Raw genomic sequence first — 13583 nt, 5'->3', positions numbered from 1 at the left:
CACCGTCCACACTCTGGGGAGGAAGCACTGGATCTCCTTCTTGCCCATTTCCATCCCCTCACCCCTACTTGCTTGTTTATGGGAAGACAGGCAGGCATTGGATTAATGGGCTCTTCAGACTCCATCCAAGAGGAAGGGTTAATTCCACAGAAGCAAATGAGCTTGCTTTTGCCAAAAGTATGTGGAATGGGTGTTCATCCAAAGAGTAACCATTGCCCACTGTGTAATAAACCTGGTTCGGTGCATGTTGAGTGTGTCGTTCATAGACAATGTGAGCAGAACTGTGTAGCAGATAGTTGGAAATGTGGGTCTCAAGTGCAAGAAGATTATTTAGTTTTGCAGACTGGAATGATTTTCCAAGGATGACTGGATTCTTCTTTCCTAGAGATTTTAAGAAAAGGAATAACCCTCTATCTTGGTTTTGACCAAGTAATTTAAAGAAAATCAGCTTTGAAGAGCCTTTCCAGTGCCAAAGATTTTTTTTTTAATGGCAACACCCAAGGCATATGGAGTTTCCAGGATCGGGGAGTGAATCCCAGCCACAGCTGCAACTTATGACACAGCTGCAGCAATGCCAGATCCTTTAGCCCACTGTACCACCAGGCAAGGGATGAAACCCACGCTTCTGCAGCGACCCAAGCCTCTGCAGTGCACCCGCAGCACATGGAAGTTGCCAGGCTAGGGGTCAAACACAGAGCTGTAGCTGCCATAGTCATAGCCACAGCAATGCAGGGATCCAAGCCACATCTGCAACCTACACCACAGCTCATGGCAATGCCGGATCCCTGAGCCACAGAGCAAGTGGTGAGAGTGGACATCTTTGTCTTGTTCCTGATCTCAGCAGGAATTCTTTCAGCTTTTCACCATTGAGAATGATGTTAGCTCTGGGTTTGTCATATATGGCCTTTATTATGTTGAGGTAGGTTCCCTCTATGCACACTTTCTGAAGGGTTTTTTATCAGAAATGGGTATTGGGTTTTGCCAAAGGCTTTTTCTGCATCTATTGAGAGGATCATATGGTTTTTATTCTTCAGTTTGTTAATGTGGTGTATCACACTGATTGATTTGCAGATATCGAAGAATCCTTGCATCCCTGGAGTAAATCCCACTTGATCATGATGTACAATCCTTTTAATGTACTGTTGGATTTGGTTTGCTGTTGAGGATTTTTGCATCTATGTTCATCAGTGAAATGGGCCTGTAATTTTCTTTTTTTGTGGTATCTTTGTCTGGTTTTGGTATCAGGGTAATGGTGGCCTTATAGAATGAGTTTGGGAGTGTTCCTTCCTCTGCAATTTTTTGGAATAGTTTCATAAGGATAGGTGTTAGCTCATCTCTAAATATTTGATAGAATTCACCTGTGAAGCCATCTGGTCCTGGACTTTGTTGGAAGTTTTGGGGGTTTTTTTGTTTGTTGGTTGGTTTTGTCTGTTTGCTTTTTCTAGGGCTGCTCCCCGGCATATGGAGGTTCCCAGGCTGGGGGTCTAATCAGAGCTGTAGCCACTGGCCTACACCACAGCCACAGCAACGCAGGATCCCGAGTCGCATCTGCGACCTACACCACAGCTCACGGCAACACTGGATACTTAACCCACAGAGCAAGTCCAGGGATTGAACCCAAAACCTCATGGTTCCTAGTCGGATTCATTAACCACTGAGCCACGGCGGAAAGTCCAATGTTTGTTGGAAGTTTTTTAACGACAGTTTCAATTTCAGTACTTGCAATTGGTCCATTCATCTTTTCTAGTTTGTCCTGGTTTAGTCTTGGAAGATTGCCCTTTTCTTTCTTTTCTTTTCCTTTTTTTTTTTTTTTTTTTTTGCTTTTTAGGGCCACACCCACAGCATATGGAGGTTCCCAGGCTAGGGGTCCAATTGGAGCTACAGCTGCCAGCCACAGCAAGGCCAGATCCGAGCCACATCTGCAACCTATACCATAGCTCATGGCAACACCAGATCCTTAACCCACTGAGTGAGGCCTGCAACCTCATGATTCCTAGTTGGATTTGTTTCCACTGTGCCATGACAGGAACTCCAGATTGTACTTTTCTAAGAATTTGTCCATTTCTTCTAGGTTTACTGTTTTGTTGGCATATAGTTGCATGTAGTAGTCTCTTATGATCCATTGTATTTCTGTGATGTCTGTTGTTACTTCTCCTTTTTCATTTCTGATTTTATTGATTTGAGTCCTCTCTCTTTTTTTCTTGATAAGTCTGGCTAAGAGTTTATGAATTTTGTTGATCTTATCAAAGAACTAGCTTTTAGTTTTATTGCTATCTTTTATGGTTTTCTTTGTTTCTATTTCATTGCTTTCTGCTCTGATCTTTATGATTTCTTTCCTTCTGCTAACTTTAGTCTTGTCTGTTCTTCTCTCTCTAGCTGCTTTAGATGTAAAGTTAGGTTGTTTCTCTTGTTTCCTAAGGTAGGCTTGTATTGCTGTAAACTTGCCTCTTAGAACTGCTTTTGCTGCATCCCATAGGTTTTGGAGTATTATATCCTTGTTGTCATTTGCTTCTAGGTACTTTTTAATTTTCTCTTTGATTTCTTCAGTGATCCATTGGTTGTTTAGTAGCATGTTGTTTAGTCTCCATGTGTTTGTGTTTTTTTTTTCAGTTTTTTTCTTGATTTCCAGTCATATAGCATTGTGGTTGGAAAAGATGCTTGATATGATTTCAATTTTCTTAAAGTTACCAAGTCTTGATTTGTGAGCCAGAATGTGATCAATCCTAGAGAATGTTCCATGTGCACTTGAGAGGAATCTGTATTCTGCTGCTTTTGGATGAATGTCCTATAAATATCTATTAATTCCATCTCATCTAATGCTTCATTCAGGGCTTGTGTTTCCATGTTGATTTTCTGTCTGGATGATCTGTCTATTGCTGCAAGTGGAGTATTAATGTCCCCTACTATTATCATGTTATTTTCAATTTCTCCTTTTAAGACTGTTAGCATCCTTTTACAGCTGTTACCAGTTGCCTTATATATTGAGGTGATCCTATGTTGGGTGCATATATATTTACAATTGTGCATATATATTTATTGGGTGCATATATATTTACAATTGTTATATCTTCTTCTTTGATTGATCATTATGTAATGTCCTTCCTTGTCTCATAATATTCTTTAAGGTCTATTTTGTCTGATATGAGTATTGTTTCTCCAGCTTTCTTTTGATTCCCATTTTCATGGAATATTTTTTCTTCCATCCTCTCACTTTCAATTTGTATGTGTCCCTAGAAGTGAAGTGGGCCTCTTGAAGACGGCATATATCTGGATCTTGTTTTTGTATCCATTCAGCCAGTCTATGTCTTTTGGTTGGGGCATTTAGTCCATTTACATTCAAGGTAATTATGGATATGTATGTTCTTATTGTCATTTTATTAACTGTTTTGGATTTGTTTTTGTTGCACTTTTTTCTTCCCTTCTTCTCTTGTTCTCTCTTCTTGTGGTTTGATGACTACCTTTAGTGTTGTATTCAGATTGATTTTTATTATTTGTGTGTGTATCAATTGTAGATTTTTGGTTTGCAGTACCCTGAGGTTTTGATATAGGAGTCTCTCTCTCTCCACACACACACACACACACACACACACACACACACACACACACACACACACACACGATTGTTTTAAGTTGTTGTTCTTTTAATTGCAAGTGCATCTCCAGTGTCCTGCATTTACACCCTCCTCTTCTCACAATTTCTGATTTTGGTAGCATATTTGTGAATGGATGATTTCCTACCTTTACTGTATATATGTCTTTACTGGTGAGCCTTGACATTTGTGGTATTTTTGCTTCTAGTTGTGGCCTTTTCTGCCTAGAGATGTTCCTTTAGTATTTGTTGTAAAGCTGTTTTTGTGGTGCTGAATTCTCTTAGCTTCTGCTTGTCCATAAAGCTTTTGATTTCTCCTTCAAATCTCAGTGAGAGTCTTGCTGGGTGAAGTAATCTTGGTTGGTGGTTTTTTTCCTTTTATCACTTTAAGTATATTGTGCCACTCCCTTCTGGCCTGCAGAGTTTCTGCTGAAAAATCTGCCAATAACCTTATCGGGGTTCCCTTGTATGCTATTGGTTTCTTTCCCCTAGCTGCTTTCAATATTTTCTCTTTGTCTTTAATTTTGGTCAGTTTGATTAGTATGTGTCTTGGGGTGTTCCCTCTTGGGCTTATTTTGTATGGTACTCATTGTGCTTCCTGGATTAGAGTGAGTGGTTCCTTTCCCATATTACGGAAGTTTTCGGCTATTATCTCTTCGAATCTTTTTTCTGTCCCTTTCTCTCTCTCTTCTCCTTCTGGCACCCTATCACACAGATGTTTGTGTGTTGTCCCAGAGTTGTCTTAGACTGTCTTCATTTCTTTTCAATCTTTTTCTCTTTACTGTTCCACATCAGTGATTTCTACTAGTCTCCTCCACCCCACTTATTCATTCTTCTGGCTCCTGTATTCTGCTGTTGGTTGCTTCTAATGAATTTTTTATTTTGGTTATTGTATTTTGCATCTCTGCTTGCTTAAGTTTTTAATCTCATATTTCTTTGCTCAATGTTTGCTGTAAATTATCAATCTTTGCCTCCAGTTTATTACCAATGTCTTGCATCATCTTCAGCATTGCCCATCTATCAGCATTGCTGATAATCTCCAGATCACTTAGCTGTTTTTCTGGGGTTTTTTCTTGCTCCCTTATCTGAGTTACAGTTCTCTGCCTTTTTTTTTTTTTTTTTTTTGTCTTCTTAGGGCCACACCCATGGCATATGGAGGTTCCCAGGCTAGGGGTCTAATCAGAGCTGTTGCTGCCGGCCTACACCAGAGCCACAGCAATGCCAGAAACGAACCATGTCTGCAACCTACACCACATCTCATGGCAATGCTGGATCCTTAACCCACTGAGCGAGGCCAGAGATTGAACCCGCAACCTCATGATTCCTAGTTGGATTCGTTTCTACAATGCCACGACAGGAACTCCAGTTCTCTACCTTTTCATATTTTATACGTTTTTGGTATAGTCTCCTTTTTGCAGACAATAGAGTTGCAGCCTCTCTTGCTTCTGATGTCTGCCCCCCCTAGTTGCTAAAGTTGGTATGGGAGCTTGCTGCAGGTTTCCTGATGGGAGGGACTAGTGCCTGCCCACTAGTAGGTGGGGCTGATTCCTATCCCTCTGGTGGGTGGGGCTTTGTCTCTGGGTGAGATTAGAAGCAGCTGTGTTCCTGCCGGTGGCCTTTAGGCAGCCTGTTTACTGATGGGTGGGGCTGTGATCCCACCTGTTTGGCCTGGGGATTCTCACCACTGATATGTGGGGCCAGATTTTCCCAAAATGACCACCTCTAGAAGAACATATGCTCATTCTCAAGAGCTTTGCCTCCAATGTCCTTCCCCTACAACAAGCCACAGTCACCCCCTGTTTTCCCAGGAGATCCTCCAAGAACTGCAGACAGAATTGCCTGTCTGTCCTTCTGTATTAGCTATATGAGTAAATATAAAGTCGCATCAGGTCCAACCCAGATTCCTATGGAGCCTCTGCTTTGCTCTGTGACCCAGTGCACATGAAAGCCTGTGTGCACCTTTCAAGAATGGGGTCTCTGTTTCCCCCATTCCTGTGGAGCTTCTGCACACAAGCCCAACTGGCCTTCAATGCCAGATGCTCCGGGGGCTCTTTCTTCCAAAGTCAGATCCCTAGGTGTGGGGACCTGATGTGGGGCTCAAAACACTCACTCCTGTAGGTGACTCTCTGTGATACAGTTACTTTCCAGTCTGTGGGGCTTCCCACCCGGCAGGTATGGGGTTGCTTATATCATGTAATCGCCCCTCCTACCTCTTGATGTGGCCTTCTCTTTGTCTTCTGGAGTAGGATATCTTTTTGAAAGTTTCCAGTCCATTTGGTTGAAGGTTGTTTAGCTTTTGGTTGTAATTTTGTTGTTTTTATGAGAAAAGGTGAGCTCCAGTCCTTCTGTTCCGCCACCTTAATCCCATCTCTGTGGGTCATATGTTAACTCTATTTTATTTTTTTTCATGATTTATTTATTTACAGAATAAAATACATATATTTAAACACAATTACATTCACACATATTATTATATCATGGATCTTAAGAAATAGATTAAGTGACTCCATCTGGAGAAGTGGAATGGAAAACATGCTGAGACAAGTAGGAAATTTATTCTATACTTTATCCCATTTTGTATGGCTTTCATCTTTACTATTTAGTATTATCTATTACATTTCAATTTTTCTTTAAATATTAGCATTATATTAAAATTGTGTATATTGTGCAACTAAAATTTATAAAGAAGAAAGCCTTATATACCATTAAATATTTTATACAGCATAATAAAAAGAATAACTTAACTGGTAAGAATAACAAAAATAATACACCCTCTGAAAATAAGTGAAATATAAAATGCATAAATTGGTTAAAAAACAGTGTAACTATATAAGTATGTCCTCACAATTTGTTACATCTTATTGATTCTTCAATATAGGCATTACACCATTCTAGGTGATGTGATAAACAAGACATTATAGACCTTGCATTGTAGCATGGAGAGAAATGGTTATTAATAATACAATTGTAGAACTGTATTATTTAATTGCACAGTTGCATTATTTAATTATAATTATCATAAATTCTTTGATGGAGAGGAAATCAGAATCAGATCTAAGGAGACTTCAGCATTCCAAGAATGATGTCAAATGACCCCCTTCATGGTGGATTATGCACTTATTTACTATGAGATATATTTCTTCTCCAGAGATTCCTTGTTTATCAATTGTAGATTTTTGGTTCTGAAGTTTTGATATGAGTCTATATGTATATGAGGTTGTTTTAAGTTGTTGTTCTCTTAATTGCAAGTTCATATCCAGTGTCCTGCATTTGTACCCACCTCTCTCATGATTTCTGATTTTGGTGGTATAATTGTGCATGGATGATTTCGTATCTTTACTGTATGATTTCGTATCTTTACCTTTACTGGTAAGCGTTAATTCTATTTTAGACTTGAGAAACTACCAGACTGTTTTCCAAAGTGGTTGCACCATTTACATTGCCACAAGCAGTATATTTGAGTTCCAGTTTCTCCACATCCTTGTTAACACTTGTTATTACCTGTCTGTCCTTCTTTATTAGCTATCTGAGTAAATACGAAGTCAAATCTCATTGTGATTCTCATTTGCATTTTCCAGCTAATGAGTTTGAGAATCACTTCATGTGCTGTCCATTTTTATGTCTTTGTTGGAGAAATGTCTGTTCAAATCCTTTGCCCATTTTTAAATTAGATTGTCCTTTTTGTTGTTTAAACTGTTCTTTATGTAATCTAGATAAAAGTCCTTTTAAGATATATGATTTGCAAATATTTTCTCCCATTCTGTTGATTTGTCTTTTCACTCTCTTCTTGGTATTCTTTGAAGCACAGAAGTTTTTAATTTTCATGAAGTCTAATTTATCTATTTTTTTCATCACTTGTGCTTTTGGTGTCATATCCAAGAAACTATTTCCTAATCCAAAGGAAAGCCAAAGTCATAGAAATTTATTACTTTTTTCTTCTAACAGTTTTATAGTTTTAACATCGTTTTATGTCTTTGATTCACTTTAGTTACTTTTTTTCCCTTCTTTGGCTGCACTCACGGCATATGAAAGTTCCAAGGTGGGGGATTAAATCCAAGCAGCATCTGTGACCTATGCCACAGCTGCAGCAATGTTGGACCCTTAACCCACTATTCCACAGCAGGAACTCCCATTTTTGTTAATTTTTGTATGTGGTACAAGATAGGGGTTCAATTTTATTCTTTTTCATATGAATATACAATTGTCCCACAACTGTTTATTGAAAAGATTATTTGTTTTTGCTGAATTGTTTTGATAGCTGTATTAGTCCATCTCAGGCTGCTATAACAGAATATCACGAACTAGATGGCTTAAACAACAGAAATTTATTTATTTATTTATTTATTTTTTGCCATTTCTTGGGCTGCTCCTGTGGCATATGGAGGTTCCCAGGCTAGGGGTTGAATCAGAGCTGTAGCTGCCAGCCTACCCCAGAGCCACAGCCTACACCGAGCCGCGTCTGCAACCTACACCACAGCTCACGGCAACACCGGATCCTTAACCCACTGAGCAAAGGCAGGGATCGAACCAGCAACCTCATGGTTCCTAGTCGGATTCATTAACCACTGCACCACGACGGGAACTCCTATTTTCTCATAAGTTTTGTAGGCTGAAAGTTCAAGATCAAGTTGCTGGCAGGGTTAGTTTCTGCCCAGGCCTCTGTTCCTATCTTGCAGATGGTTTCCTTCTTGCTGTGTCTTCACATGACTTTACCTTTGTTTCTGTATATTCCTGATGTCTCCTCCTCTTCTTAGTAAGGACACTACTCCTACTGAATTAGAGCCTTACCCTCCTGAACTTGCTTAACTTTAATACCTCCTTAAAGGCCCTATCTCCAAATATAGTCACATGGAAGTTAGAGCTTCAGAACTTCACATGCATTTGGGGAGACATGAATCAGTCTAAAATATTTGTCTTAACAATTGATCGTAAATATTAAGGTTTAGTTCTGCAGTCGTTGTTTTTTTTTGTTTGCTCATTTGTTTGTTTTGGCTGCAACCATGGCGTATGGAAATTCCTGGGCCAGGGACTGAATCCAAGCCACAGCTGCAACCTATGCTGCAGCTGCCACAGTGCCTGATACTTTAATGCACTGCATTGAATCTGTGCCTCTGCAATGACCCAAGTCACTGCAGTCAAATTTTTAAGCCACTGTGCTACAGCAGGAACTCTTACTTCTGCACTTTTAATTCTATCCCATCCATTTATATGTCTATCCTGATGCTGGTATAATACTATCTTGATTACTATAGCTTTGTAGTAAGTTTTGAAATTGGTCGATTTTTTTTTTTTTTTTTTTTTTTTGTCTTTTTGCCATTTCTTGGGCCGCTCCCGTGGCATATGGAGGTTCCCAGGCTAGGGATCCAATTGGAGCTGTAGCCACCAGCCTACACCAGAGCCACAGCAATGCGGGATCCGAGCCATGTCTGCAACCTACACCACAGCTCACAGCAACGCCGGATCGTTAACCCACTGAGCAAGGGCAGGGACCGAACCCACAACCTCATGGTTCCTAGTCGGATTCGTTAACCACTTCGCCACGACAGGAACTCTGGTGAGATGATTTTTTACCTATAGTGATTAATAACTAATAAAATCCCACTGGAAATATCAATACCATGCCTGTGCTGATGCCATAACCACGCCTAAGTAGCTCTCATTGTACGGCACTTGTATTTTGAATAATGTTTACAGTGTGCCTTAGCTTACAGGGCATTTTCATGTCCTTTATGTCCTTTGCTGTTCACCATAAACTTATGGAAAATTTAAGGCTTAGTGTAGTGGAGGCTGCTGAAGCTTACAGAGGCCAAGTCATTTCCAGAAAGTCATACAGAGCCTCTTGGTCCTCAGTGACCTTCTTTTCACTCAGAAATGGCAGGTTGTGATGGGTTCCCTTAAACAGAAGTACTATACTTATAAGGCTTACTTTTTAAATACAAAGATATCTTTATTTTTTCCTCAAACTTTCATGCGTTTAAGAACTATCTGGGGAGTTCCTGTTGTGGCTCAATGAGTTAAGAACCCAAAACGGCACCTGTGAGGACATGGGTTAGGTTTCTGGCCTTGCTCAATGGGTTAAGGATCCTGCATTGCCGCAAGCTGCGGTTTAGGTCACAGATGTGGCTCAGATACGGCATTGCTGTGACTGTGGCATAGGTCTGCAGCTATGGCTCCAATACGACCACTAGCCTGGGAACTTCCATATGCTATAGGCATGGCTGTAAAAAAAAACCAAAAACTATCTGGAGAACTGGTTGAAAACATTCCGGGTGGGGCCTGAGAACTGGCATTTCTAACGAGTTCCCAGAAGATGTTCCTACAGCCCATAGTTTGAGAAGCACTGTTTTAATAGGCATAGTGTTAGGTGTTTGCTTCATGTGGTTATTTCAGACTTGTCAACTCTTTTTTTTCACCTTCAGAATTTGCTTAGATTGTCCAGGAACCAGTTTTCTTGAAATAGTATAGTTTAAAAAATTCCTTCTCACATGACTTCAAATATTGTGATCCATTTACTCAATCATTAAACAAACAAACAAGAACCTTCACTGAATCCCTGCTATGTACTAGTTGTAGAGAATAAAAAACTGAGTAAAAGAATTATCCTTGTTAAGGATTGGACATTGGGGCTGTGGTGTAGGCTGGCAGCTGTAGCTCCGATTTGACCCTGAACCTCCATATGCTGAGAGTGTGGCCCTAAAAAGCAAAAAATGAAAAAAAAAAAAAAAGATCCTTGAGAAACTTTTCTGGGTGGTAAAGAGTTGAGATACCCCTCTGTATTTAATGGGGACTTAAAATAATTGGAATTCTGGCAATGAAGAGAAGATGTATGAAACACCTAGTACCTTGTTAGCATTTCTTTTCTGCTGTCATCTTTTCCTTTTTTTGTGGGTTATGAAGCTGGCTTTACTTGTTCTTTGAGTTTAAAAAGTTATAACTGCAGGTAGACCAGAAAAAAAGCAATTTTTTTAACCCCTCCAAGCATCTATGACCAACGTAAATAGCAGTACCTCAGCGACATGACACTGTACAGCATCCTATAGAGCTGACCTTAGAGACGTATTTGAACAAGATGTACATACAAAAGTGTTAATCAGGCACTGATATTACAGTTAAGTACGTACATACAAAGGGGACTATAAAGATTAAATGATATATGTTATATATCAAAGCATTCTGGTCAGAGATGCTCTAGTGAGCTCTAAAATGGGAATTATATTTTGTCTGGGGGAAAGACTGGAGAATGAAGAGGTAGGACAAACACTGGTCCTGTGAAGCACCCAGAGCACAAGTCATCGCTGGGTTTCTTTTTCTGTGTTCCTTATCCCAGGCAGAGAGCCAACTTCATTCTCAACCCTGTGCTTAAAGCCTCTCTCTTTCCTTGCAGTGACTGCCATGTGGCATGGGTCTCTGCCCAGGCTCGTAACGAGACAGTAGCAAGGCGGCTATGGGATGTCAGCTGTGACCTGCTGGGCATCCCTATGGATTGACGGGTGATGGCAGTTGGACCAAGAGAAGCCTGCAGCACACTACTCAGTACTCCCTGCCAAAATGATTCTCCTTCAGGATGGCCAAAACCTTGAGCACAAAGACTGCAAACCTTCCATCCTTGCCTGCTTGATGTTGGATAAAAGCCCAGTGTACACTGCCAGACTCATCTAAACGCCTTGCATTTGTCTAGATTTATTTTGTTCCTATTACTGCCAGAGTTACCAGAGATAATGTAGGATAGGTGGACCCTCATATGCCTGCCACCATATGACCGCTTGTATTTTCCCTCTGAAACCTACTACCTAGGAGAGCCTAAGCTATGGCAGGGTTGATTTACAGCACTTTAGATTTGTTTCTGTCCTTCTTGTCCACAATGTAGTTCCTCTCGACCAAACAACCTTCAAAGGGGCCACGCTGCAGCCTCAGCTAAGCTCCAGGAGTCACAGTGGCTTGGCTCAAGAGCAAGATTTCTCCCTTATCTCTTAAGAAAACCATCATGGCACCAACATCTGGAGTCTTGAAAGAAACTCTTAACTGAATCTGGGTTGTGGCATGGCTTCATCTCTGACACCGCTTTTAAGACACTTTCCCATGCCTAGACCACAAAAGAGCTTCCTTTTCTAAGAAGGTAGTAGGGTTTAGGGGATGGTAGGAATTTGGGGGAAGGCAGAGATAAAAATCAAATTGAAACTGTCATTCATTTTTCTATTTCTCAAACCAGCAAGAGGGTAGTGGAAGAAGCAGTTTGCAAAGATATGCCACCTGACTTCAATTACTGAAGGAGGCCTCATTTTTGTGCCTTAGTTTCTCTTAGAGAACCAGAAGACAGGAAAGGCTTTTTGATGATTGTCCCTGAGTGTATCTTTGTGTGTGTTCTTTTATATTTATGCAGTTGGGAGCATTCAAAATAGCCACAAAGGAACAGTATTATACTGGATCCTAGTGCAGGTAAATGATCAGAGACCGATCAAATCAGTGTCATTCAGTCTTTGATACAAATGGGTAGAGCTACAAATAGAAGTGAACTTTGTATCTGCTCAGAACTACCAATCAAGAAGCACATGGGTAGCATGGAAGAAATCCAAAAAAGAATCCTAGAAGATACTGCATGCAAAGGCAATGAAGGGACTAGTTAAGGGTTTGTTTTTCAGTCCCGGGCCAGGGATTGAATCCGAACTACAGCTGTGGCAACACTGGATCCTTTAACCCACTGCGCCTGGCTGGGGATAGAACCTGAGCTTCCACAGCAACCTAAACTACTGCAGTCAGGTTCTTAACCCACTGCGCCACAGCACGAACTTCTTCAACAAAATATTTTAAGGACTGGTGTTGGTAATTACAGTCAATTTAAAAAATCTTTTAGGGCATTTCCTTACATTATCTTGATATTAATGTCTACTGTACTTGCTAGAAATCTACATTTGGAGAACTTTTATCAAAAGGAATGCTGCTGAAGGAAGGCTGAGGAATTGGTAATAGTTCATCCCCTGTTTTGAGTACATACTTCTACTAGAGTTTGTGATTTTCTTGGACTAACATATATTCACTTAGGTGGAGAAAAGAGTGTAGGACCACAGTCTTCTCATATTTGTAAATAATCTTTTGTTGAACTTGTTTTGACCATTAAACTAGACATAGTTATTTTACGGAAAAATTGGGAAACTTTTGATAATAGTGTGGAACTGAATTAATATTTAATGTATATTGAACTGTCAATCACAAATAAAAACTTTTGATTATGTATCATGTTTTTATTTACCAGAATGAAAACTGTCAGCATTAAACAAATTTAATTTGAACCAAAAGAAGAAAATAATTAAAGTTTAATTAGAGTCAAAGGAAGAAAACATTTCATTATTATAGTTATGCAGTCATTTCTCATTCTGAGAATAATTTGTCCCAGAGTCTAGTACAGTACAGTCTCAATTCAAATGCCATTAACTCTGGTTATGCGATAATTTGATTAGTCATTCACCCATTTTCTACTAATCTTTCATGAAGAAAAGATCACTTTTTCCATCCCAGGCTATTTGTTACTTCTTTTTGTACCTGTCCCTTTTATTTATAACACAATGCTATGGGACTTACCACAGTACACTGCCACTGATGACCTCAGACTTTGCTATCTATCTCTATGTTCAATATTAGGAGCTCAACAAAAATTTGTTGAATCAATGATCAATGAATTCGGTCTAATAAAAAACTAGGGTCCAGGAGATAAAAATTACCAAATCATTTACCCCTGGTCAGTCATATATTTTTAACATGTGCGGGCAGTTTTAAGTATTCCAGAATGGGCTCCATAGGCAAACTCATCAGTGAAAATAGGAATTTTCCTCCATTAAATCACGAAAACCCACGAAGTGCAGAAAAAGATCTTGTAATTGTTAACACATTACACTTGAGAGAGAGCTGATAAAAGCCAGGTCTGCCTTCATTATAAATTACCCAAGCGCAGAGAGAAACTTATTCACCAACACTTTCCCAGATCCCACCACAGTGACTA

At 39.8% G+C, this 13583-nt stretch overlaps 1 protein-coding gene across 2 annotated transcripts in view; it reads left to right on the top strand.

Annotated features, from left to right (window-relative positions):
- RDH11 (retinol dehydrogenase 11) overlaps positions 1-12818 on the top strand; it is a 37406-nt gene extending 24588 nt beyond the window's left edge. For both annotated transcript variants that reach the window (XM_001928767.3, XM_005656347.2), the window contains one exon: positions 10974-12818. In XM_001928767.3, the coding sequence (XP_001928802.1) occupies positions 10974-11076 (103 nt within the window). In that variant the 3' untranslated portion in view covers positions 11077-12818. The remainder of the gene's footprint in view (positions 1-10973) is intronic.
- The last annotated feature ends 765 nt before the right edge of the window (positions 12819-13583 follow it).

This window comes from Sus scrofa, chromosome 7 (genome assembly GCF_054392235.1).
Source record: "Sus scrofa isolate SSC_HxYL_T2T_F1_AM1 chromosome 7, Sscrofa_HxYL_maternal_Yorkshire_Landrace_v2.0, whole genome shotgun sequence".
Taxonomy (NCBI): domain Eukaryota; kingdom Metazoa; phylum Chordata; class Mammalia; order Artiodactyla; family Suidae; genus Sus; species Sus scrofa.
This window is presented reverse-complemented; position numbering and strand designations above follow the sequence as displayed.